General features: G+C 33.2%; 1 protein-coding gene and 1 long non-coding RNA gene across 3 annotated transcripts in view; both read right to left on the reverse strand.

The window, feature by feature from the left end:
* Window positions 1-12191: 12191 nt before the first annotated feature.
* On the reverse strand, window positions 12192-13799 carry LOC131853089 (uncharacterized). Its single transcript, XR_009357973.1, has 3 exons — window positions 13695-13799; window positions 12514-12622; window positions 12192-12307 (listed from the first exon to the last, which is right to left on the reverse strand). It is a non-coding gene; the product is annotated as an uncharacterized LOC131853089 (long non-coding RNA).
* Window positions 13800-13915: 116 nt separating this feature from the next.
* LOC131852998 (PDF receptor-like) overlaps window positions 13916-24244 on the reverse strand; it is a 36505-nt gene continuing 26176 nt past the window's right edge. Inside the window, exons 4-12 of one of the 2 annotated variants that reach the window (XM_059203782.1) lie at window positions 23504-23652; window positions 22722-22825; window positions 21634-21799; window positions 18548-18777; window positions 18027-18096; window positions 16376-16461; window positions 15932-16115; window positions 14671-14786; window positions 13916-14178 (exon numbers count right to left, since the gene is read on the reverse strand). In XM_059203782.1, coding sequence (XP_059059765.1) covers window positions 14049-14178; window positions 14671-14786; window positions 15932-16115; window positions 16376-16461; window positions 18027-18096; window positions 18548-18777; window positions 21634-21799; window positions 22722-22825; window positions 23504-23652 — 1235 coding nt within the window. In that variant the 3' untranslated portion in view covers window positions 13916-14048. The remainder of the gene's footprint in view (window positions 14179-14670; window positions 14787-15931; window positions 16116-16375; window positions 16462-18026; window positions 18097-18547; window positions 18778-21633; window positions 21800-22721; window positions 22826-23503; window positions 23653-24244) is intronic. The other variant, XM_059203783.1, reaches the window with a different exon arrangement.

A 24244-nucleotide genomic window follows, 5' to 3' on the forward strand; every position in this document is an offset into this window, starting at 1 on the left:
TTTAATAATATGGAGGAGAGGTATAAACTCTGTCTTTAGAAGAGTTTTAACAATTATGCTAAGTTCTTATATATTTTTATTTATCTATGTAAACTATTAAAGGTCATCCGTAAATACGTTAAGGTGGTAGTCTCAAATTTCGTCACGTTACGTTACGAAATTTAATATGTATATTTTAACATTATCATTCGAAATATGAACTGTTAAATTAAAATAGTTCAAATGTAAAATATGTGACGTCACACAAGAAAAGGAAAGTCTCATGTGACCAACTGTGACAAATATCGCGGGAAATATAATAATCATGAAATTAGCGTGACATAATTTAAGTATGGCCCCTTTCCTTGAAAAAAATACAAAATAAGACTCCGAGCAAAGCTCCAAGTACTATAATATAATACTAGGATGCTCTCGTTATAATATAGTGTAACGATATATATGTAATTCGGTCGTAAGTACGTGTTACCTTTGTGTAGTTACAAAATTATGCATTTATGTGTGTAATAAATTTGTAATATTAAAATTGTGCAGTTTTATTTTTTATACCTACCGTACTTAATCCCTCTGCATTATTGTATGTAATTAGCTGAACGCTCCGGCATCGGGTGTACATGTACCTACTATTGATATACATATAAATATTTTCTCTTGAATTACTCTGTCATTAGTAGTTTAAAAGATTTAACCGAACAGACCTCGGGAGGTACTCTGTATTATGTAAAGATGTAATCCGGGCGCTATGGTGCATGCCATATGAGAGCGTAGAGAGTAGTTTTTAGTTAGGTTAGTCAACCCAGGGGTTTACTTTGCTGACTAACTACCAAAAAAATTAAGTTCGAATACGGTCAACACAAAAAAAATCGCATCAATATTTTAATAGAATGAATTCTCATTATGTACCAAGTATGTAATATTATATTATCTATGGTACTGAGTAACTAACTCACGTCCCACAAACATTTCCATATGATTAGCCGTTGAAGTATAAAAATAATATATATATATATATACATATTTATGTATATATATAACATTGATATTATTACATATATACAGTGATGGACACACTGACACATTTAAAGAGTTAACACTTCTTGGCTCCAAATATTTTCCAAAATTGAAGATATTTTATATTATTTATAACACTTTATTGCACCAGCATATAAAGGACATGAACAAAATTAAAAACATAAATAAATAAAACTATGTACAAAAGGCGGCCTTATCGCTAAAGCAATCTCTTACAGATTACCTTCAGAAAGAGAGTACTTACAAAAAATAGAGTAGCGCGAAATAAGGCGCATTACTGGAAATATAAAATTAAAACTATATGTATATTTAATTATTAAAATTGTTCAATATTTAATTCAGTATGACATTTTTATATTCTGAAATTGTATAAGAACATTTTTTTATTAATTAAGTCTAGAGATATCCTATAAATTTTTTATCATTTTTCCCTGTTCTTCGTCTGTATGTAGATGTCTCGCCCCTTATGCTGCACTTTCACTGCTCAATCTCACCCTACACAACACTGCCTGCAAACCAAACTACTTGAAAAAAGATACCGGGGTGTCCATGCAGAATATTTTTTAAATTTCAATAAAATAAACACAAACAAAGCTCATTTTATACGTTTAAAATACGGATTTACCTTTGTAAAACAATATATTGCAACAGATCATGCGATAAGAGCACTATTTGTTTACCACAGTAAACATTGCAGGTTGTACATTACACAAAGCTTTGATCCTTCATCCGATTGTTGTATGTAAACACGATGCTTTTGTGAAGTACATTATTAAAACCAGTGTTTTGTTTAACAAGGGGCTTTGTGATTGTAATTTTGAATCGTTGACCGACAGCAAACCAAATAAATCGGGAGGTGGCGATATGTTCATTAAGCTGGCAACCTGCCATGAGGGATTTTAAAATGTACCTACTCCGAGAAGTAACGTCTAATGTACTACGTTTTCGTTAGTCTTGCCATAACTCAAACTGCAGTATCGATCGATTCGTTGTTTTGTTCGTTATATCAACTGGGTTGATTTTAAGGAAATGGCTAAATAAATTCTAATTCTTAGAATAGAAGAAGCTGAGGTAAAATGGAGTGGGATGATATAGAACGGATGGAAAGAAGGGAAAAAGGAAAAGCTTTCATAATTTTCAATGTCAAATTGGTAGTGAAAGTTGTATATGTATGTATGTGAAAATGTTATGATATATAATATTTCTGTATATACATATAACAGTTTCAGTACCAATTTCATATTGAGAATTTTAGATAGATAAAACTTTTATTTGCGGTAAAGAGCACACCAGGTAATATAAAGAAAAAATACCCAACTGCATTGGTCAGTTAACTAAAAACAATATAAATAAAAAACGTGTGATATTTGCACGTTTTTTAGTAGTGTGTACATAGTGTGTGTGCATTTCCCATACGCAAAATAGCAGCCTCACTGTATTGTTTGCTCGTGCAGCAAACCACTGATTTTCAGGTATTCCCAATACCTGAAAATCAGTAGTTTGCGGTTTAGCAATATCGTATTGCCCAGAGCGATACGGATGTACATATCGGACGTACGGAATGTTGCGCTGGTTTGGAATTTTGAAAAGTAGGTATTAATGAAATGAGTATAACGAGAGGGATTATCAAGCACAAATGAAAGGAAATGTAAGTGTAAGGAAGTACGTCGACGACAAATAGATGTTGTATAAAAAAGAATTGAACCAAAACTAAAATATAACAATAACATGTTATACGTTAACAACTACATTATTAGTTTATAAATAGACTATGTTGCAGTTATTTGCGTCCATCTCCAGAGTATTATATACAATTTAAATAAAAACAAATGAATATTACTACTTAAAAACACTATTACGAGACAGACAATCTATATTAAATAAAACAAATAATACTTATAATTTATGAGAATTAGAGCATGTCTGGGTGTATGTGAGTGTATGTGTGTGTGTGAGTGTGTGTATGCATGTATGAGAGTGCTCGCGTGAATTGCACCCGTGTGCGTTTTGTGTATTCCTTATTTTTTTGTATTTTCTTTTTCAGTTTTACATGAATATATATATAAATACCGTAATTAGACTATTAAATTTTCGGTTTCATCATAAGAGAGGTTCAATAACCAATTAAAAAAAGATATAATAAAAAGTACTGTGTAGGAAGGAAAATAGATACATATATGTGAATCGGAGCATTTAGCCCTTCTTAGTATCTGCGACCTCGATAGGAGACAAGTGTCACGATATGCATTTATCTCTAATACATATAAGCTTTTTGCATTCCCTCTGCATGTACACTTAAACTGTACCACACTTAATATACTTTTTTATATATTTTTCGATTTTGACTTGTGGTGGCGTGGTGGGCCGGGTCATTGGGCTCCCTAAAATATGGTCGAGCGCAGTGATGGCTGGCTCATCCGTCATACTCGTGAACAGGTGCTGCTTGTAGGGACTGGTCTGCTCTAATCACTATGACTGATTTCCTCTTATTAATTGTTTAACCAGTTGGTTATATATTCAAAATTTTTTCTATTTGAGTACTTAATTGAATTAATGCTAATTGGTGGTTTGTATTCACACACTTAACTTAAAAATGTAAAGTAATAATAAAATTGTTTAAAAGAGCAACACGCAAGTTTCTTGCTCGTTCTTCTTGTGATGAGACAGCTTTCTGAATGAGCGGTAGATTAAAAAAATGTAATGACTATTCAAAAGTCCTTCAATGTAAGTTTATTTGAATAAATGATTTTCTATTCTGTTCTATTCAAGTTCTAATATTATGATTTTAAGGTTGCATGTCCCCGACCCTTCTCTACACAAAATATGTTGTTACTATGAAAATATTCTACTACCTCTAACTAATTAAACTCAATATTTTACAGGATAATGTAACTAATATCAGTGATTCACAAAAGTCTGATTTTCGTTGAAAAAAATTGTTTTAGAATTACATATAAAAATTTTAATATTTACAAAATTAATAGAGCCGAGTATAGCGGAAAGTAAATATTTACGGCAAAATTTCGATTTCGCAAATTCAACTTAGAGTAATATTCCTTATTGCTCTAATTCTTAGAGCAATATTCAGTATTGCTCTAAGTCTTGAGTCAGGGGATATGTAAGGTTTCTGAATAGAGATAGAATAAATATTGAACAATACCTATATCGTAATTTTATTACGCACACAAATTCCTCTTAGGCCTATTTTTAATACTGATCGGTAGTGCTAAGACTGACTGACGCGGACTGGAAACTTTTAACGCAGTGCCTTGAAATTTGTAGTCTCATAGAAGGAGAACAATATTCTTAGGAATGGATGCTATAGTGCCTCACTGTTCACAATGCCAGGCCTATGTCCTTGAAACCATTATGGTTAATTCCTGGCGAATTTGCCACCATTGTTTAACTGATTTGATTTCATATTCATCCTAATATATTAGTGCCCCAGCGCACCCTTAGTGTAGACTCCCTTCCGATCGATCCCCCGTCGGATTCAAAGTGGCATCGAAATTACGACGGCTTAAACCGAAATTCGAACCCACAGTGATGCCCTCACACTGAAGTCGTATCCATTGGCATTTAGCCGCTCCATAAGACCTTTTGGAAGTTTGGAGTGTTATACTCGTTTCTATTGTACGGTGCAGCTTCTATAGCTTTCTATAGAAAGGTTTTACAAAAAATGTAGAGACGGGGTATTAAAAAAATTGAGTGTCCTCAATTTTTTTAATACCCCGTCTCTACATTTTGAAAATGACGATGTAAAATATCACTGACATCGCAAATTTACTGTCATATAAGTTTTGATAGCTATAACATAATTCGTGTATTATTTTTGTTTTTTTTTCTCTCTCTAATAATAGGGGTAAAAGTATGAAATTACCATTCTATAGTAATAGATACTTTGAATTGACATGAAACCTTCATGGTGTGAAACTTTTTTCACAGGATACATATGATATTCTTTTTTAAATAATGTGCTTCAATAAATTTTCGTCATTCAGTTGTTTTTTATATTCAGTTTTAGACATGATAGATGGATACTTCGAAAAACAGAGTCCTTTTTTAAAATTTCGTCGTGGATCTAATGCGGCGGAAACGGCTCGAAATATCAACGCTGCGTTTGGAGAGAAGCCTTTGACTGATAAGCAAAAAGTAATGCGTATTAAAACTAGTGTTTTGCCATGTTGAATCGGTAAATATTGGATTTAATTGAGACATGTGACGAAATGTGTTTTTTTACAGTAACCGTAAGCAAAAATGCAATAGCTGATCCCTAATTAAATGCTGCAACACTATCTTAAAGTAAAACTTATCAATACAAAAGTAATGGTGACTGTTTGGTCGTCGTCGTATTATTCTTATGTATAAAATTCTCATGTCACAATGTTAGTTACCAAACTCCTCTGAAAGGGCTTGATCGATATTTATGAAAATTTATATGCATATTCAGTAGGTCTGAGAATCGGCTACTATCTACTTTTTATGCCCCTAAGTGATAAGGGTTGTCCACCAATAACTTAATTTTTTTAATTTTTTGAAAAAAAAACATGATTTATATTTTTTTATTAAATAAAAATAAATAAAAAAGCCTTTTATTTTCCAAAAATAAAGATATTACATGAATTTCTTTAATTATATAATTATTTCATTTAACTTATATTATTCTGATAATTTTTATTCACTTTATTTATATATTTTTGTTAACTTATTATTAGCATGCAATAATTATTAGAATTACTTTTAATTTCTTTTTTTTATTTGTATATATGTATCCATTTAAAGATATAGGCCTCTTCCGTTCTTTTCCATTTTACCATTGCCATTTTTTTTGCCTCGTGCTATCGGTTGTCTTGTGTGGATATCAATATAACATTAATTTTAATAGTCGCACACATGTGACTATAGATAAGACATCTTATATGTACACACATTTAATCATTTGTCTTCTTTTTTTCAAATTATTCATTTATATATATGTATAAATATATATATATATATATGTTTTCTGTTTAATTTTTCATATTGAGGTGCGTAATTATTTAAATTATTATTTTAAAATTGTTACTTTGCTTAAGGTTGGAAATAACTTGTGGTTCTATAAGTGTCTGTTTGTGTTCCGGTTAGAGGAGTCGCTGCTAGTTGCTATGTTATATATCTATATCTCTATCAGAGTCCTGTGAATCTATAGCTTGCTGTCTATTCTTAGTTTGATATGAGATAAATTGAGTTATATTTGTATTTTCATTTGTTATCTTATGTTTTTTAGTCGTTCTACATGTTACTTCTTTTGCACTTTTATTACAGGTAGTACCATAAGATGATTGATGTAACGTCCGCTTTTGCTTTGGTTTTGAGTCATTGAACTATCATGGGTAGGTATTATTTATTTATTAGGTAGGATAATTAATTTGTTATATTTTATGATAGCTTTATTTCCTTTTTCTAGTTCACATCTCAATCCTTCTTGTAATCTTTTCCTTTCGTTTAATATTTTTTCGGATAACCTTCTTTTACATACATAGTGGTATTAACAAGTTTAGATTTATTTTTTTAAATTTGTCAAATAAAATCTTTTTTCCCAAAGTTTAACTACTTTGGGAAAAAAGATAACTTAACTAAAAAGAAGATTACTTAACTAATGTTAATTGGTCTTATTTTATTTTCATCTTTCTTGCCAATGCGTCTTGCATATTGACTTTCTTCTCTCGTACAATTTATGTTTATATTACTATTTATTATATTTAGTATAGTATCCTCCAGTTCAGAATATGACTATTCTTTCTCTTCAATACCGAAGAAAACAAAATTCCGACACCGTGTATCTCACTCTAATTGGTCTAATCAATAACTAGTCTAACTCAACCTTGTACTCGATTAATTTTTCGTTCAAGTTGTCGATTTTCAATGATAATTTGGTGTCAATTTTATTCAGCTGTCCTCCAACATTTTTAATTACTGCTAGCCATTTTAACTCTGATTTGTTTTTATGAGTCGTTATTAATAAATATAAGTGTAAGTAACGCTCTTCGGAAAGACAAATAATACCACGCAATGTTGGGCCAAATTCACAGTGGTAGGATATGATATAATAATTATTATATAAACACACAAAATATGCAGTTACATATCTATGTATGTATACTTATAATTTTTCTTCCATCGGTCGTTTACTTTTTCTCATACAAAGATAAACATCCACATAAATCGCTCTCTGTCCACCCTACAAGGGATCGAGCGCAATATATTACTTTTTGATGTACTTACTTATATTTTTTTACATTAGGTATTAACTCCAATGACAATTTTTTTTATGTAGGTAGGTAGTACAACAGTGTATGTAATCAGTTAAGCCTTTATTTAATATTATTCTATTATCAATTTCGATTATTTTTGCACGAGAAACCTTAGCCTACAGGAACTGTAGTTACAAACCATACATCATCCTTCGCATGGAAGCAAGGTAAGGCGAGTACCTTACCTTGCTTCCAAACGGACTATCATTGATTTCGTGATTTGGACAATTTTCTACCTATAAAATTTTGTACAACAAAATGCTTCCACTCATTTGTCGAATCTATATCCCCAGAGTGCTATCATAAATGTATAAATGAACTTCCGATTAAATAGCAGCAATGTTGTTATAATGAGGGTAAATATTTGGATTAAATAAATATGTAATTTTCAGTACAAATATCATACTTTAAACTCTAATATCCCTATCCATATTGAGCTTACTGTGTATTAGTGGTCGGTCAATAGTCGATATTCGACGAGAATAAATTTTAATTAGTTTTATGTTTCACATAAAGTAGGATTATAGACAAATAATATTTAATAAAACCAATATTAACATATTCAATTTAATATATGCGTGTATATGTCAAATATATGATATTGTGTAATGTTTTTTTTATTACAGAATTAAAAAAAATTATGGCCGGTTGCACTTCTCTATATGTATATTACTGCACACCCGCGACTTCGTCTGCGTAAAAGAGTGAATAAATAATGAAAAAATATTTTAGTATCTAATCTATTCCAAGAAAAGTTAAATAAAAAAGTTTCATTGTTCTAGTTTCAAACATGACGAACTGACTTACAGAATTCCATACAATTCATCATCAGTCTAAATAATAAGTTTTAAGCTTTTGGATTTGAAAAAGACGATACTTCTTATACAATCTTTCAATACTTTACAACTCTTTTTCTTTATTTATATTTAGTCAATAGTCTCAAACTTTTAGTTTTAAAAATGACGATACTTCCATACAACTGTTCGTCTCTCATTTCCCCTTAGAACTCTCTTTCGCATTAAAAAGTAGCCATTGTCCTTTCTCGGGGTCTATTTCAAATTTCATTTAAATCAGTTCAGAAGTTTCGGCGTGAAAGCGAGACAAACATACAGAGTTACATTCGAATTTAAGGGAGTAAGGAAAATTCCGAAATATTATACCCCTCCGATCCCGCAATTTTCTTAAAAAGAGGAGGAGAAAGTATAAGAGAGAAGAATACAAAGTATTTGCTTCACGTAATAATATAATGATAACGCTATCTGTGTCGTAATAATATGACTTATAGGGTCTTTTTCTACAACGGCAACCAAATACATATGGTTGCCGTTGAAACGAAGAAGAAGATATTTAAATATATTTTCCCTAGGACGCCGCGACAACCCTTGCGCACTCCGTCGCATCCCTTAGGTCCCCCTTTGTTCAGGATGCTGGGCACAAAGGACAAGCCAGCAGGTGTGCCATAGTCTGTACACTTTACCAAGTTGTACCTGCAACGGCCCATCTGGATTCGTAGTCTGTTGAGCGATTTCCATTTGCGAGGGCCATTGCAGGTCGCTACCTGGGGGCAGGTGTTCGACTGGTTGAATAGAGTCCAAAGGAGCAGGATGATTTATAAGTTTACTTTGGCTTTATGTGGGTCGATGGTCAAAGCACTTGTCCTTCTTAAAAAACTCTTCCTGCTTTTTAAGTGGACATCGGGTATAGAGTGGTTATGAAGTAGATGGCGGTTTCTTGTCTCCTATTTTCTGTCTCGCACAACACCTGTCGTCGAACATCTGGTGGAGCAATTCCTGTGAGTGGATACAGCATGTTTAGGGGTGTCGGTTTGAGGCAGCCCGTTATAATACGACATGTCTCATTGAGAGCAATGTCGACCTCTTTCGCGTGGGTGGACCGATGCCATACTGGACATGCATATTCACCCACGGAGAAAACCAATGCCAGGCCAGATACACGAAGGACATACGGCGCCGCGCCCCAGGACGTGGATGCTAACCACCGTAATAGGTTGTTCCGTGTTCCTATCTTTTTTTTTTGTGTTGAGGCAATGAGCTTTGTAGGTGAGGGACCTATCTAGGGTAACACCCAGGTACCTAGGATTAGGAGAGTGTTCAATCGGTATGCCTCGCCATGAGATGTTAAGCTTACGGTTCGCTTGTAGATTCCGCAGATGGAAAGCGCAAGACTGCGTTTTAGATGGATTGGGTCTGAGAGAATCGTCGTCATAATATTTGTCTAAACTTTGGAGAGCACCTTGCAACCTCCCTTCGGCTTCCTCGAAAGTTTTTGTTTGGGCCGCCAATGCTAGGTCGTCGGCATATAGGAAGTGCTTAGTATCTGTTAATATTGGTTGGTCGTTTGTGTATATATTAAAGAGCAGTGGGGCCAGAACACTACCCTGGGGTTAGTCGTTTTTTTGGTAGCGCTACCTACTTTTATGGTGGTGTAAGTGAACTTGAACTTATAGGGTAAAAGACATTGTTAATAGAGTGCGAATAACCCCGTTGCTAGCAATGCACTAAGTTAAACTAATTTCCACGCGGTTCCCCTTAAAAATCATTGTGATAAGTTCCTATTGAATTTGGCACGATGGGATAACTATTCTGACCTCATGCTTATCTTACCATCCTCTAAACTATCTTAGATAGAGAGAGATCCTTTCAATTGCGGCGACAAATTTCGATGTTTTGAATTTGTATTTCGTATACATGCATTGCATTCGTGTTATGTCTGTTTTTGTATGTATAAATTATATAGACTCTAAATGTCCTATCTGTATACCTTTTAAGTAAGTTCGTACTGCCCTCCAGTAATAACGTATAATTTATTACTGGAGGGCAGTACGAATTTACTTAAATTAACCTCACAGAATTTAGAACTTTATTTGTATAGCAAAATAGTAAAAATTTATAATTTCGTACTTTATTTATGTATATCCTCGAATTTAATTTCATTAAATTATGGTGTGGATGTCTAGCATATGGTAGGTACGTCCGCGTAGGTACAAACTGAAAACCAGCGCTAGATGCACATCAGTCCAGCAATAGTTGAGCTATCTATTGGCAATCATTATAAATATTCTGTATAGTTGTGTAACTTGACAATAAATAGATTTATTATTATTATTATTACCATGATATATTGTAAATTTTACCTTCATTTTAACCATGACAAATATTAGTTTCTGTAACTTGACTATTTATTGGTGGTTGTTACGTAAGTTAAATGTAAAACTTGCCTTATTTGGGATGTTAATTAAAAATAAAACACATGAAATCCTTCTGATTAAAATTTATTTGGAATTTCTAAAGAACTCCTATAACATTAATAATTATTGAAACATCTACTCTAAATCACTTATATAGTAATCATTTAAAGGATTTGACATATAATTTAGTAGAATGACAAACAAGTCGATGTCCGACATGATGGTAAGTGGCAACCGGCGCAAATAAACATGAGTAGCACCCCTGACAATACGTCATCGATGAATGCCTGTAGTGCCCCTCATGTGTTGCCATTCTGGAGAACTATTATGTACTATCTACATATAGTTTAAAAGCCATTTTGTTCATTTTTTGAATTGATAAGACAGACACTTTATTCAAAGGTATATTTTATTATAATAATAACAACAAAAATTCTTATATTACTAATTTACTAGAGCTGAAATAACATCTGAACTTATAATATAAATTAAGTCTAACAACAATTTAAATCCAAAGTACTGTGTACTTCTAATTTTCCAGAGAAGATTAAGAAATGTAATGTAACATTAACATACTTATAAGCCGAGTCAATTAAATGTCAATTATTCTAACTTCAATCACCTAGTAGAACTTAAGATAAAGTACATTATATGTACGTTGAGATCATGATAGAACATTAAAAAATATAGACAACTACTCAACAAATGGTCTTTATAGCTTATTTAGAGTTAATATATAAACGAACTAGCCCCTATGGAATGGTCCCTTTCCATTATTCACAAATGACAAATCACCGAGTACCATACGTAAACAAATCATTCATCAACAAATGACACAATAAATAATCCCTAACAAGACTTATATAATTAATAAAAATTAAAATACAATTATATATTAAGATAATTATAATTAATTATCTTAATAATAGAGATAACAGAGAAACCCGTATATAAATTCTTGCTTGGTTTAGTAAGCGGGAATCAAATATTTGTAGATATAAGTACAACGTACTAAGAAACTTAAGTCTAAAAGCATATTCGCAACACAAAGTGGCTGCCTGTAAATCGTATATATATGTCTGATCCTTACTACATTGAAGATGAGAAGGCAGAGCAAAGCCTTACTGAAGGATGATGTTGTTTATGAGATTGACTAACTTTACCGATCGATTTAACAGATTAACGCATCGACTGTACCACCTTACAGTGCTGTTACTAACAAAACTGAGTCACCATTGGTAGTAATGGTGACTAGTGGCTCATTGTTAGTAATGTACTACGGATGGTAACAATCGTGGTTAATTTTAAGACTTCCACATGACAGATAGTGCCGCCCGATCGGGTGTCAGTTGGTATTGTCTATTCACTACATAAAATTTAGGTACTTTTAAATTGTTTTCTTCCTGTTTTAGTATTTATCAGAATGTATGATTTAAATTATTTAATTATCCAACCTATGCCGGTGATATGTACCTAACTATCTTAATAGGTAACATCCATATATTTAAAATGACTACTATACCAAATTTAGGTATCTGAATACACTACTTAATAAAGCGTATGATTCTTCCGTTATATAATACAAGTTATAATACTATTTTTTTTTTATTATTAGCTACAATGGTTAAGATTTAACCCTAGATATAGATCCGAAGCCCTATGAAAGAATACCTGTAAACATACAGAACAGTTGGTAAACATTACGTATGTATGATAGTATCTTGCTTTATATATGTAGTATGCCATGCCGACTTGCGTGAATGCTTAATTGCGCGTTCTAAAAAAAATAAAGCCAATTATTTAATATTTCATTTTTAAAATTACTGGTTTGTATGAATTCCTCATATTGGTGCGGGAACGAGAATAAAATGAGAAATGAAAATATGAGTACATGTGTAATGAAATATGTACTAGATGAATAAATTCATTAATTTGAAGTTCGCTTTTTAGGATACCAAACGATTTAAATATTTCGATACTCACGGTTTCACGTTCTATTTGGACATTTGTAGTGCCTATAATGTTCCAATTAATGCGTTGGCGATATGCTGAAATGCATTCCATAGACTTTGATGGGCGAGAATGTTGGTGCCTGAAATGTTAAAAAATGCTGTAATTCAATTGAACACTTTAGCTTAGCTGACAGACAAAGCTAAAAATTGGTCCTTTTTTTCATTTAATTTTTTAAGTATATTAATTTATAATTAGTATTTGTTTTAAATGGGTAATGTCTAATTAATATAAGCGTGTTTAGCGTAACGGAATGAAAGTGATTGAGACGTTGTTTAGTTTTTGTTATCTTTATACCAGTTATGATTGTATATAATATATAGATTAATATCTGCGTTTATTTAATTAGTGGCACAAGGCAACAACAAATATATGAAGTTCTATGTTAGAAACGTTTAGAAATTCAGTGATTTTACAGGGATTCTGGATCAGTATTTAGAGAGTCGAAAACCAAATGTATCTTGTTTTCTCGGTATTCACAACTTGTCTCACGCATGCATACCGTTGTGGAAGCTTTTGACGTCTCTCTCAACTAGTAAACCTGAAATGTTAGCATAGGTAATATACTGCAGGGAATTTGAAAGCCTCTAGGCTTAGTGGTTTACTGTAAGAAAATGAGCACTCGAGATGGAAATTTCCAGAACAAATCAAAATATTCGGATAGAGAAACTTAATATTGAAAAAAAAAATCGAATATTAAGAATGCTACTGAATACGCTATCGGGAATTGTAGTCACGAAGTCGTGATGCACTCTGCCAAATAATTATTTTTGAGATCTTTAGTTTTCATATAAAATATGGACAACCATATGAATTCATAATTCAGCTATACAAGGTACATATATACATTAGAAACATCCCGTTCATTTAATTCAAATAAAATGTCAAGTCCTTCCTATTCATAATATTAATTTACATTTTCTTTTTTACCCTGGACATTTAATACAGCACCATCTAGTCCCAAGCTAAGTAGAGCTTGTGTTATGGGTACTAGACAATTGATGTAATACTTAGATACATTTTTTTCTAAATACATAGAAAACATCCAAATCGATATAAATAATCATACTCATGACTATAAATGTCTACACCGTGCTAGGATCACAGAGGCCGTTGATTTAAATAGTATAAATAGTAGGCTGTAGTTGACTTACATATGGCTGGACCTCAGATCTGTATCAAAGTAACATCTGTCGGTACCCAAAGCTGAATGGGGACGGTGACACCTTAGAGTTGGCGTATTTAAATGTTCTCTGTGCGTCCTCCTGCAACAATCCGATTATTATCTTTTTTACCCTGGACAATTCCCAAGCTAAGTAGAGCTTGTATTATGGGTACTAGACAATTGATGTAATTCTTAGATACATTTTTTCTAAATACATAGAAAACATCCAGATCGATACAAACAATCATACTGTTGACAATAAATGTCAGCATCGTGCTAGGAATCTCACCCTAAGGCCACAGAGGGCTTTGATTTAAATGATATAGTGTAGGCTGTAGCTGACTTACAGATAGCTGGATCCCAGTTCTGTATCAATGTGACACCTGTCGGCACCCGAAGCTGAATGGGGACGGTGACGCCTTAGAGTGGTCATTGGTATAAAAGTTGACGGTAACTGTTCTCGTTGCCTTCTTCTGCAACAATCCGATTATTATTTCGATATAAGTTTTTACCTAAATTGCTGTGTTAACTAGTCAAATCTTGTAACAGATTTTACCGGACTACCGATCTTTGCTTGAACGGTTGTTCAGTTTGTGACTAATGCATAACTGTATGGTTATGTCATAAATATAAACCCTTTATCTAAATGATAGTGTAAACTGTATCAAAATCGTTGTGTAATTTAAACAACGGACAAATAGAAATATCTGTTTTAATCGTACTATATTTGTAGACTTGTAATACAGTTGCTAAAATTTGTAACAAAAATTGACAGTTTTGCGAATATCTATGAATCAGTTAACATTACAGTTGCGAATATATGCTAGTAAGTGTATAATTCTTATGTAATAATTTTCAAACATAAATTTACCTGATGCACTGATGCATTTTATACATCGAAATCATATAAAATCAAAATTTAAATTTTTCGTGGATATTACATTTATCTGGTAAAAATCACTCACCTGCCCCTTTGTTGTTGTTGCGGGGACATGTCTTGTAGGAAACGATTGCGCCGGCGTCTTTCATTCTCAGCTATCGTCTTGCGATTGTTATATTGCTTTACGATTACCATACGAACCTGTGAGAATACTCAGCTTATAAATTCCGCGGTATATTCCTAGCTAATTAGTTTAAAAGGTATAATTGCATAATCAATGATTTTTAAAAGGTTAGATTGTTTTGGATTAATTGATACTTTAATTATTAACATATTTCAAGCCGCTTCAAAACACATACTTTATTGATATGACTTGAATATACTTAAGAAATACCATGTATAGATATATAAAATTATTTCAAACTGATTCTGCGGTGATGGAAATGCTGATAACAACAACGGCATGAAGATTCGCTCTCGAAATCGAAATACGTCGTCGACAATTCACTATATAGACGAAGCGAGTGGTACTCGTCTGTCATTGATTACAGCCACGAAGGTAACTTTTATTGAGAAACGCTATTTATAAATATAATCCTTGAAAGTTTCACAGACATGAATTGCTATATTTCACAGTGAATGCAGTCTGTAAAGAAAGTTTTATTTACATATTCAATGACTTTTTTATTGGTAAAATGTGAGTGGATTGTCGGGACCTATGTTGTTGAGCACTCGTTACGTACGGCGCTCGAGGATGTTGAGGGGTCTGCCTTGGGATAATAGGGGGTGGCGGACAAAAGGCGACCAAGATCATCAATCAGGAACCAGTGAGAACTTTGAATGCAGCCATGTTCTTCATTGGTATTTAAAAGGAAGCATCAACTTGTTTCACTAAGAAATTGGTGATGAATGTGAAGATTGTGAAGGCGTCGTTGCTTAAGAGATTCGCTACCTCGATTTAGAGATAAAATCTAATTCTAAATGATTAGCCAATTTAAATCCGAGAAGCGGCTACTGAGTTGAATTCGAGTTTTTAATGGTATCGACAGTAGACACTACTGCTTTTACTGTGCAATATTATTAATCACTAAGATATTGATTTATAAAAAATGTGAAAGGAGTTTCCATTTTAATAACGATTTCATGAGAACTGCATAAGTTTGCATCAAACAGCCGAAATCGCGATTATGAATCGTATAAAGTTATAGGAATAATAACTTGTATTCAGGTATAAAGCAATTATATTTTTATCTTACTATTTACTTTTAGACTTGAAATTGCCTAAGTATAATTTAGGATAAAGTACTTAATTGAGATATTAAATTAATTAATATTTATATACTTACCTCTCCATTTAGGAAGCAGTAGATAAGAGAAATGAAGAAACCCTGGAAAGATCTCAAGAAGTGTGTGGTGTAGATCCATACTGCAAACTTCCAAACTTCACTGTCTATAGGAGCTTCGATCATATTCAGGACGTTCGTAATCCCGAGAAGAGGTAATAGGACCAGTGCAGCGCGAACTGCTTTTCTGTTTTGACAGGAACAAAATGTTACAATTATTGAAACATAAATTTATTTATTTATTTATTGTAGTATCAATTCTTCTCGTGCCACTTAATGTTTTGGCAAACTTACATCTTCCAGATATATATATAGCTACCATTTCATACCATACCTGACGTTTTTTTTGTCCATGTGTCGAGATTGTAAATTAATTAGTCATTAATGAAAGAAATATGTTTATACCTTGTATTACACAGTTTTGCTGAAATATTACAATATACTTACCTAACTATTACAATTTCTGTTGTGTCGTTTTTGCTCAGCTTTACGACCAGGACTCTTATTATATTTAAGAGGAATAAGAAATTAATCTGAAAAGAAAATGCTTTTAAATTTAATCGCTCCCAGATTTTATAATAATAAGACTTAAGGCAGGTAACATCAAACATATAAAGAAACTAAATTATTCAGAAAATTCTTTGAAATTCTAGCGCTCGCTCCCATAAGGAATCTAAATAAAAAAGGAACTATACTAATAAATATAAATATATGAGTTTATTGATATGTTCTTTACAATGGTCTCAACATTACATAATGTCACTAGTGTCTTAACTAGGTCATTATAATGACTTGTATGATGGACATGTAGTTACATTCCGCAGATGAAAATGTAGTTTCAACTTATAATATGAAGATACAATCCGGTACGAACTCTACACGAATTTTAACTTTAACAATTACGTTATATTATACACATACAACAAGTGCGTATGACGCTTGAAACGTATGCTGTCAGGTGCAGGCTACGAGTATGTAGGTGTAGGAGTTACCACTAGCACAGCACACACAGCTTTACAACACTCTACACTGGACATAGAGAAATGCAGTAATTTCCAATTATTTCGATCAATCATTTTTATACATAAAAGTTGTTCGTCACGTAAAAGTTCAGAATTAATTGCAGCATAAAAATGTTAGTTCTGAAAAGTTTAAATGAACTCTTTCATGTATAATATTCCACTTGAACTAGTAGGGTTGTTCTGAAATTTAAAACTCTCAATTTTTCGAGTTCTGAGTTAGCAAAGAAAATAGAAACACGCATTCATTTCCATTACGATGGGGCTCACAATATCGCAAACTATTTTAAACTAGTAAACTTTTAGCAGTAGCATTGTGACACTGTGTTACACCTACATAAGTATTCTATTTTAGCTGTGAGAGAGAAAATATTATAATCATTTTAATTTTGAATGCCATATTACTATGACATATAAAAATATAATTTGAAGTAAAATCATAAACTTGTTCATTGATATTGCAGAAAATAAAGATATTTTGATAATTTTTGCTAGAAGTTTATGAACTTATTTTACTTATATAAATATTTACATAGATCATTTCTTAAACACACAGAATATTTTTTAATGTACTTAAAGATACAGGATACAGCTGGTAAACTAGAATGTAATCTGTAAAATAGCTCCGGAAATTAAAATTGGGAAAATATTATAGATTATATGTCATCTACTCAATTGAATGTTTAGTTGATGGAGATGTCATTGAGGTTGCAGGATGCAGCCTTTATAAAGTTTAGTAAATATTTTAAAACACGTGTATGGGGCGGAAATGAAAACGCTGTGAAGTTGTGTGGTACCGATATTGGATAAAGTAAGGAGTAAGCACGCCAGAGGGAGTTTGCAAGTATCATCAGTCAAGAGGTACTGAGAGATAGTGCTCATCAATTTCTAAAGCTAGAATTTTACTTTATAAGATGTCTTGTTTAATTTTATAATGACAAAAAATCATATATACATGCGTGGATTTGAACAACAATAATATAATGAAATACCTACTAGTAGTAATAATAGTAGATATTAAATACTACAGTCAAAATAGATAATATTATACTCATAAAATATAATCAAATAATACTTACCACTATGACGGCAAGCCTTGGGCTTTCGACAATCCAATAGTAGGGCGAGAAGTTATATCCATACCAGCAACTACAACATTTTCAATAATATATATTAATTTGTATTTCACATATTTATTACTAAAAAGAAATGTTTGTACTTTATACGTATAAGTACAAGAACATTTCTTTTTATCTCTACGATGTCTAATGGGATAGGAAAGCACAAATATACAAAATAAAATGTCGCCAGCGTGGAAATATCAGACTAATTCCTGTTATTATAGTAATACTAATAGCCAGCTACCCAGCAGTAGGTCGACGATTACTTGTTACCGTCTAACTGTACGAGTATATGAAACAAAGATATATTATGAGTAGTAGAAAAGCATCCATATAACTTTCTAATTAGATACTTTCGCGTACATATTTAAAACGCCGTTAAAAGTAAATCGGAGACAGCAGTGTGGCGCGCAGCGTGACATTGTTCCACCATTTCTAGACCTCACTGATGTGTCATGTAATCATAATCGAATACTTACTGTTCTGCACTTTGACTCTTGTAATGTATTGAGGTGACAGTTGCCCAAGCCGCAGTTATAATTATAGGTAGTCCCCAGCCGGTAGCGTAGTATACCACATGCGAGATTCTTTCTCTAAGCGAGTTACCGGCCACCATACTATGGAGGTATATTCCTTCGATAAACATCCACATAAACATTACTGTTATGGCGTATTCTAGTAAGATATACGACGACTCGCAAAGATACGGCTGGAAAAAAGGTGAATAATTTCAATTCGCTCTGTGTAATCTTATAAATAACAAAGCGGTTTTCATATGACGCCAAATATCTGGAAGGCTGCAACTTGTAAACTTGTTTCCCATTCCTATAAAAAAATAAGTCATTAATTAATTAATCATGATTAAATGAAGTTCATTCAATACTTTTAATTGATGAACTTTCTACTGCGGTAAACATTAATAATCCTGTTCTCCATGAAAAATTATATTAATATTAAAAATAAGACAAAATAGTAACAAGAGTCAACCACTCAAAAACAATAAGCACTAACCGAATAAAGACTATGATAACGACGAACAGCAATAATAATCAAAAATTAATTAAGGTGCAAAAAGAGTCAAGGTATTTTCTAGGGCTTAAAATTTGTTTCGCATGTTAATTATTAAAAAACGCGCTCAGACATCTTCCACGCAGCCGAGTCGTGTGACAAGTGCCTTAATCGAAACTCCTCTGCATTTTGAATCTTTCTGTACGGTATAATGACAGAATCAATAAATCAAGAATTATTTGTCATTGATTTCGCTCAGCAGATCTGTAAGTTCCGCGGTATATTAGCTCGGCTACGTTTAAGAGTACTTGTATACAAGTTACTCGGAAGATTTCCAACTCCACCGAACCCTGTGCAATTGCCGAGCGGAAATAACTTTCTGTTTATTTCAAGATTACTTGTGACTTTCTCTAGAGGTTTGTTGTTTAATACCGTTACCTTGTTATTTAAATAAAATTATTTCCTAGTACTATTTATAAATTCATTATATTTATAATTATAAAATTAAATATGAAATAAATATAATGGCCTAAAAATAATATCGCCTTAAACGAACAAGTTAACGTACATATGAAGGTGTAAAATTAATCGCATGCATTTTGGAAACAGCGACTAGAAGAGGTTTGCTATTCATCTAAATTTGTGGTCATCTACAGAACGCACAGAAATTACATTTATTTTATAACACCATCTTCATAAGATTTAAATATAGTATTTAAATTATATAAGGCCATTTACAATTTTCGTTACACGTTGAGGGGGATCAATAAAGTGTGGCATTTTTCAAGATGTTACAATCCAATTATCGAAATTAACATTTTAATATTAAGACATATTAAAATGTTCACCATCATCATCATCAGCTCACTGCAGTCCACTGCTGGACATAGGCCTTTCCCAAGGCACGCCACTGGGCACGATCTTCAGCCCTTCTCTTCCAGTTTTTACCCGCAACCCTACGTATGTCGTCGCTCCACCTAGCTGCGGGGCGTCCTACACTACGTTTGCCAATTCGCGGTCTCCACTCTAGAACACGCCTACTCCAGCGAGCATCGGTTCTGCGACAGATATGACCAGCCCACTGCCACTTCAACTTGCAAATACGAAGAACTATGTCGGTGATCCTAGTTCTCTGGCGAATTACTTCGTTACGGATTTGATCCCTCAGAAAAACTCCAAGCAAGGCACTTTTTTTTTTTATATCATAATTTGAGCGCGTTTGACCGCAATCTCACCTGATGTTAAGTGATGATGTGGTCTAAGATGTTACTTTCAATAGCTCGTTGAGCGACTTTGAGTTGGTGGACCAGTCGTATCATCAGTGTCCACGTTTCGGCACCGTATGTCATAACGGGTAGGACGCACTGGTTATAAACCTTGGTCTTAAGGCTTTGTGGTAGCGACGACGAGAAGACTTGACGAAGTTTCCCAAAAGCCGCCCAGCCTAGCTATATTCGCCTCTTGGCCTCCCTCTCAAAGTTGTTTTTACCTAGTTGGAGCGTTTGCGCTAGATAAATATACTCCTGAACAACTTCGAGAGGAACTCCATTAATGGCAACCGGTTCCGGACGAATGCGATCATTGAATATGATCTTGGTTTTGTCCAAATTCATCTGAAGACCGATACGTTGAGACGACTCAGCCAGGCCGTTCAGCATCTGCTGTAAGTCCTGCAGCGATTCAACCATGATGACAATGTCGTTAGCAAATCGTAAGTGAGAGATGTTCTCGCCGTTAACATTAATGCCGTAAATTTTCCAGTACAGCATTCTAAACATATCCTCCAGCGCAGTTATAAACAACTTAGGGGATATAACATCCCCCTGTCTTACTCCATGTTTCAGGTGGATATGCTTAGTCTACTGGTTTTGTACTTGGACGGTCATTGTTGCAGCGTAATAGTGTCTCAGCACTTCAATGTATCGCCAGTCGACTTGGCATCGCTGCAGAGATTCCAGAATAGACCAGGTCTCGATAGAGTCAAAGGCCTTCTCATAGTGTCAACAAAGGCTAGACACAGAGGTTGATTATACTCTTCGGTTTTCTGTATAATCTGCCTAACTGTGTGAATGTGATCTATGGTGCTATAACCACTTCGAAACCCGGCCTGTTCCGGGGGTTGAAACTCATCAACCCTTCGTGCAAGTCGATTCGTGATGACTCTTGAAAACAGCTTGTAAACAGCTTATTAAAATGTTAATTTCGAAAAAACAGTAGAACTGAAACTATAATGTTACGGCTTTCCGGTCCAGTAAGCCTCTCAAAAGAGACAAATATGGGGAGAGATAAATTGAAATCCGTGTAACGTAATTGATGGATGGTCCCTATTAGCATACTAGTACTCTAAAAAATATATCTACTCTATTGTGTTACAAAAAGCGTTTTGCTTACCAATATAACAAATTTTAGAAAAAAATCAAAAGAATTTTAAAAACCAAAAACTCCAATCGTAATTTAGTCGCCAAGGTACTGACCATAAACTGGTTTGTTCGCTCTAGCATTTCTATAGAGTCAGCAATGTATCAGGCAGCAAAACTGTATACATACAAATTCTTACCATGTTATCTATTCCGTGTACGGTTACGTTTTCATAAGCGGGATTATCTTGTATTTTATATCGGATAAGAGCCTGGTCTATGTATATCGTAAGTCTAATTACGACTTGTAAGACCATAGCATAGAACAGGCTCTTATGGATACGTGTACGGCTATTACGCAGGGATCTGGAAGGTAAAAGTGTTTCAAAATGTTTGTTCACAGTTTTTGTACTAAGTACAATACTTATAGAAAACTTTTGTAAATTTAGAAAATCACATAGTGATAAAAATATCAGACAGACATTAAGGTTGCAGTTGGGTCTGGTATGCCAACATATATACGTTTACAATGTTAAGAACGTAAAGGTGTTAAGAATACACGTGATGTCTCTCGGCAAGTCGGCACCCCTCTCAAGGCCTCCTATAGGATATTTTAATGCTTTAGACCCTGTCCCCCTCTTCGAGCATCGTGGGAATGATGATGAGTGGATGATTGCTTTACAATCGCATTTTCCTGCAATCTGTGGGAATGATTTTGATAATCGGACGTAGATATTACAGATTTTAGTCACGACATCTCAGAAAAATTATGACGGTACATTTTTATGATTTATAACAATTTTTGCCATTTTATTTTACCGTCCAGTTCTGATAGCTACTCGTATTTAACCTGAGAAGAATTAACAAGAAACGCCACGGCTACAGTTTTCGTTCTGTTTCCCGTCAATTTCCTATGCACCAACCTACCCTGTTGCCTTATTCTTAATAACAGGTACATGCTTAACCATTAAAAGACGTAACCAGTAATAGATCCGGGCGTTCATTTCACAAAGGTTGACGTAAGAATGAGTCATGAATTACTCCAGTATGTTGTATGAGACTGACGGCGCGGTTTTTGAGAAAATAGATAAAAATATTTTATAAGTAGTAGGGAATATGGTTAAATTAATCGTTTGGTAATGGTTAAATTAATCCACAGATAACATAATATTACAGTAGTACCAACCCATTTATACTCAGATGTTACATGTTACACACTACGTAAGTCTCGTTCGTTTTTTATTAAACGGGCTAAAATAACACATACATATTAATAGTAATGACTCACCTGTAGTTTGAGAAGATGAATAACGAAATTACCAAAGCCACAAGAGAAATACTAAATCCAATAATTTCTAACGTCCTTGTATGGATAGCAATGTCGAACTTTTCCTGCAACAAATAGATTATTTTCGAAATATAACATCAGGTTTTACAATTTTATATGTAATTAAGCACACTAAACACCTCAGACAACAGTCTTGTCTTCACCTCGTTTAAATAATTTACAGAATAATATATATGTATGTATATACATCTAAAATAATGTATGTAAATAGTGAAAGATATTTTCGAAATGGGTATAGTGTAGTTCCGGAGATTAATCATCACATATATCATATATATATATAATATACACATAAATGTACTCTTTAAAATATTAGTGTATTTCTTATGTTCTACGAGTTACGAGATTAAGAATGAGTAAGTGTGTGATTATAAGTGGATGATTATAGTGAACTTAAGAGGGGTTTGTGTATCGGATTATTCGTCCTGGCCGTAATATGAATTTGTCGCTTCTACTATACCTGTAATTGCTTAATTTTATTATTGCACATTAGAAATGCGCACGCGCAATTTGGGGTTTATTTCGTTACACTTTTCAATATGTATTTATTCATAATGCTATATCCTACATTTTAGAATCCAATAATTGAAATTATAATGTAGTAAAATTAATAGAATGTTGTCATTAGAAACTGTTTTTCTCCACGTGTCCTGCTAAGTTGTTGTTCCGGATCGTACAATTTTATCCTCGTAAATTTATGTGTGTCCACTTCAACCACTCACTTGAGTATCGTTGTCATAAACCTTCGTCAGCAAATTTCGCATCTCAGTAGGAAAACAGGCCATAAAATTGGTCCAACCTGCTTTAGAGGTTTCGTTAGCTCGCCGGCTCTTCCATATCCCATCCATGCCACAAGTACGTTTTGCCATACCTATGTGTGTCAAAATATTTTAATATTATACAGGAGAAATTCAAGATATCTGGCGTAATCTACACGTATCTGGATCAGTCTATGTGACTCGCTAATAATCAAAATGTACAGGAGAGATTTTTTTCATTTTAAATCCTATTAGTCAATTATTATTTTTAATATATGTAAAGTTACAGTGATATGTTATAAAATGACTTTCAAGGATATTATATAAGTAAACCGTATTTGAAGTTTAGCTGCTTATCTTAACCACAAAGTAAACTATTAGCTTTTCTACGCAAACAAGCATATGGGCGGGCAAAGCTTTGAAAAGCAGAAATGCAAATATGCAATTATGACGTAGGGTTAAGTCATCCGGTGACATGTTACCTAACTAAATATTAGAATGTAAATGCACTAATAAAGCTTTAAAAAGCTTCTAAATGTGTGAAAACAGAAAAGCACATAATTAATTAAGTGCAGTTATTCAGTCCAGTATATTATTGTAGTACCACGATGTTAATGTTTAGTAAATATTTTATTAATTATTCTATTGCTGCAGTATTAGACAACGGGAAATGCAAACGAATAAAAATATCAAACATTAACCAAG

This window comes from Achroia grisella, unplaced genomic scaffold (genome assembly GCF_030625045.1).
Source record: "Achroia grisella isolate CSIRO2021 unplaced genomic scaffold, CSIRO_AGI_Agris_v1 utg874, whole genome shotgun sequence".
Taxonomy (NCBI): Eukaryota; Metazoa; Arthropoda; class Insecta; order Lepidoptera; family Pyralidae; genus Achroia; species Achroia grisella.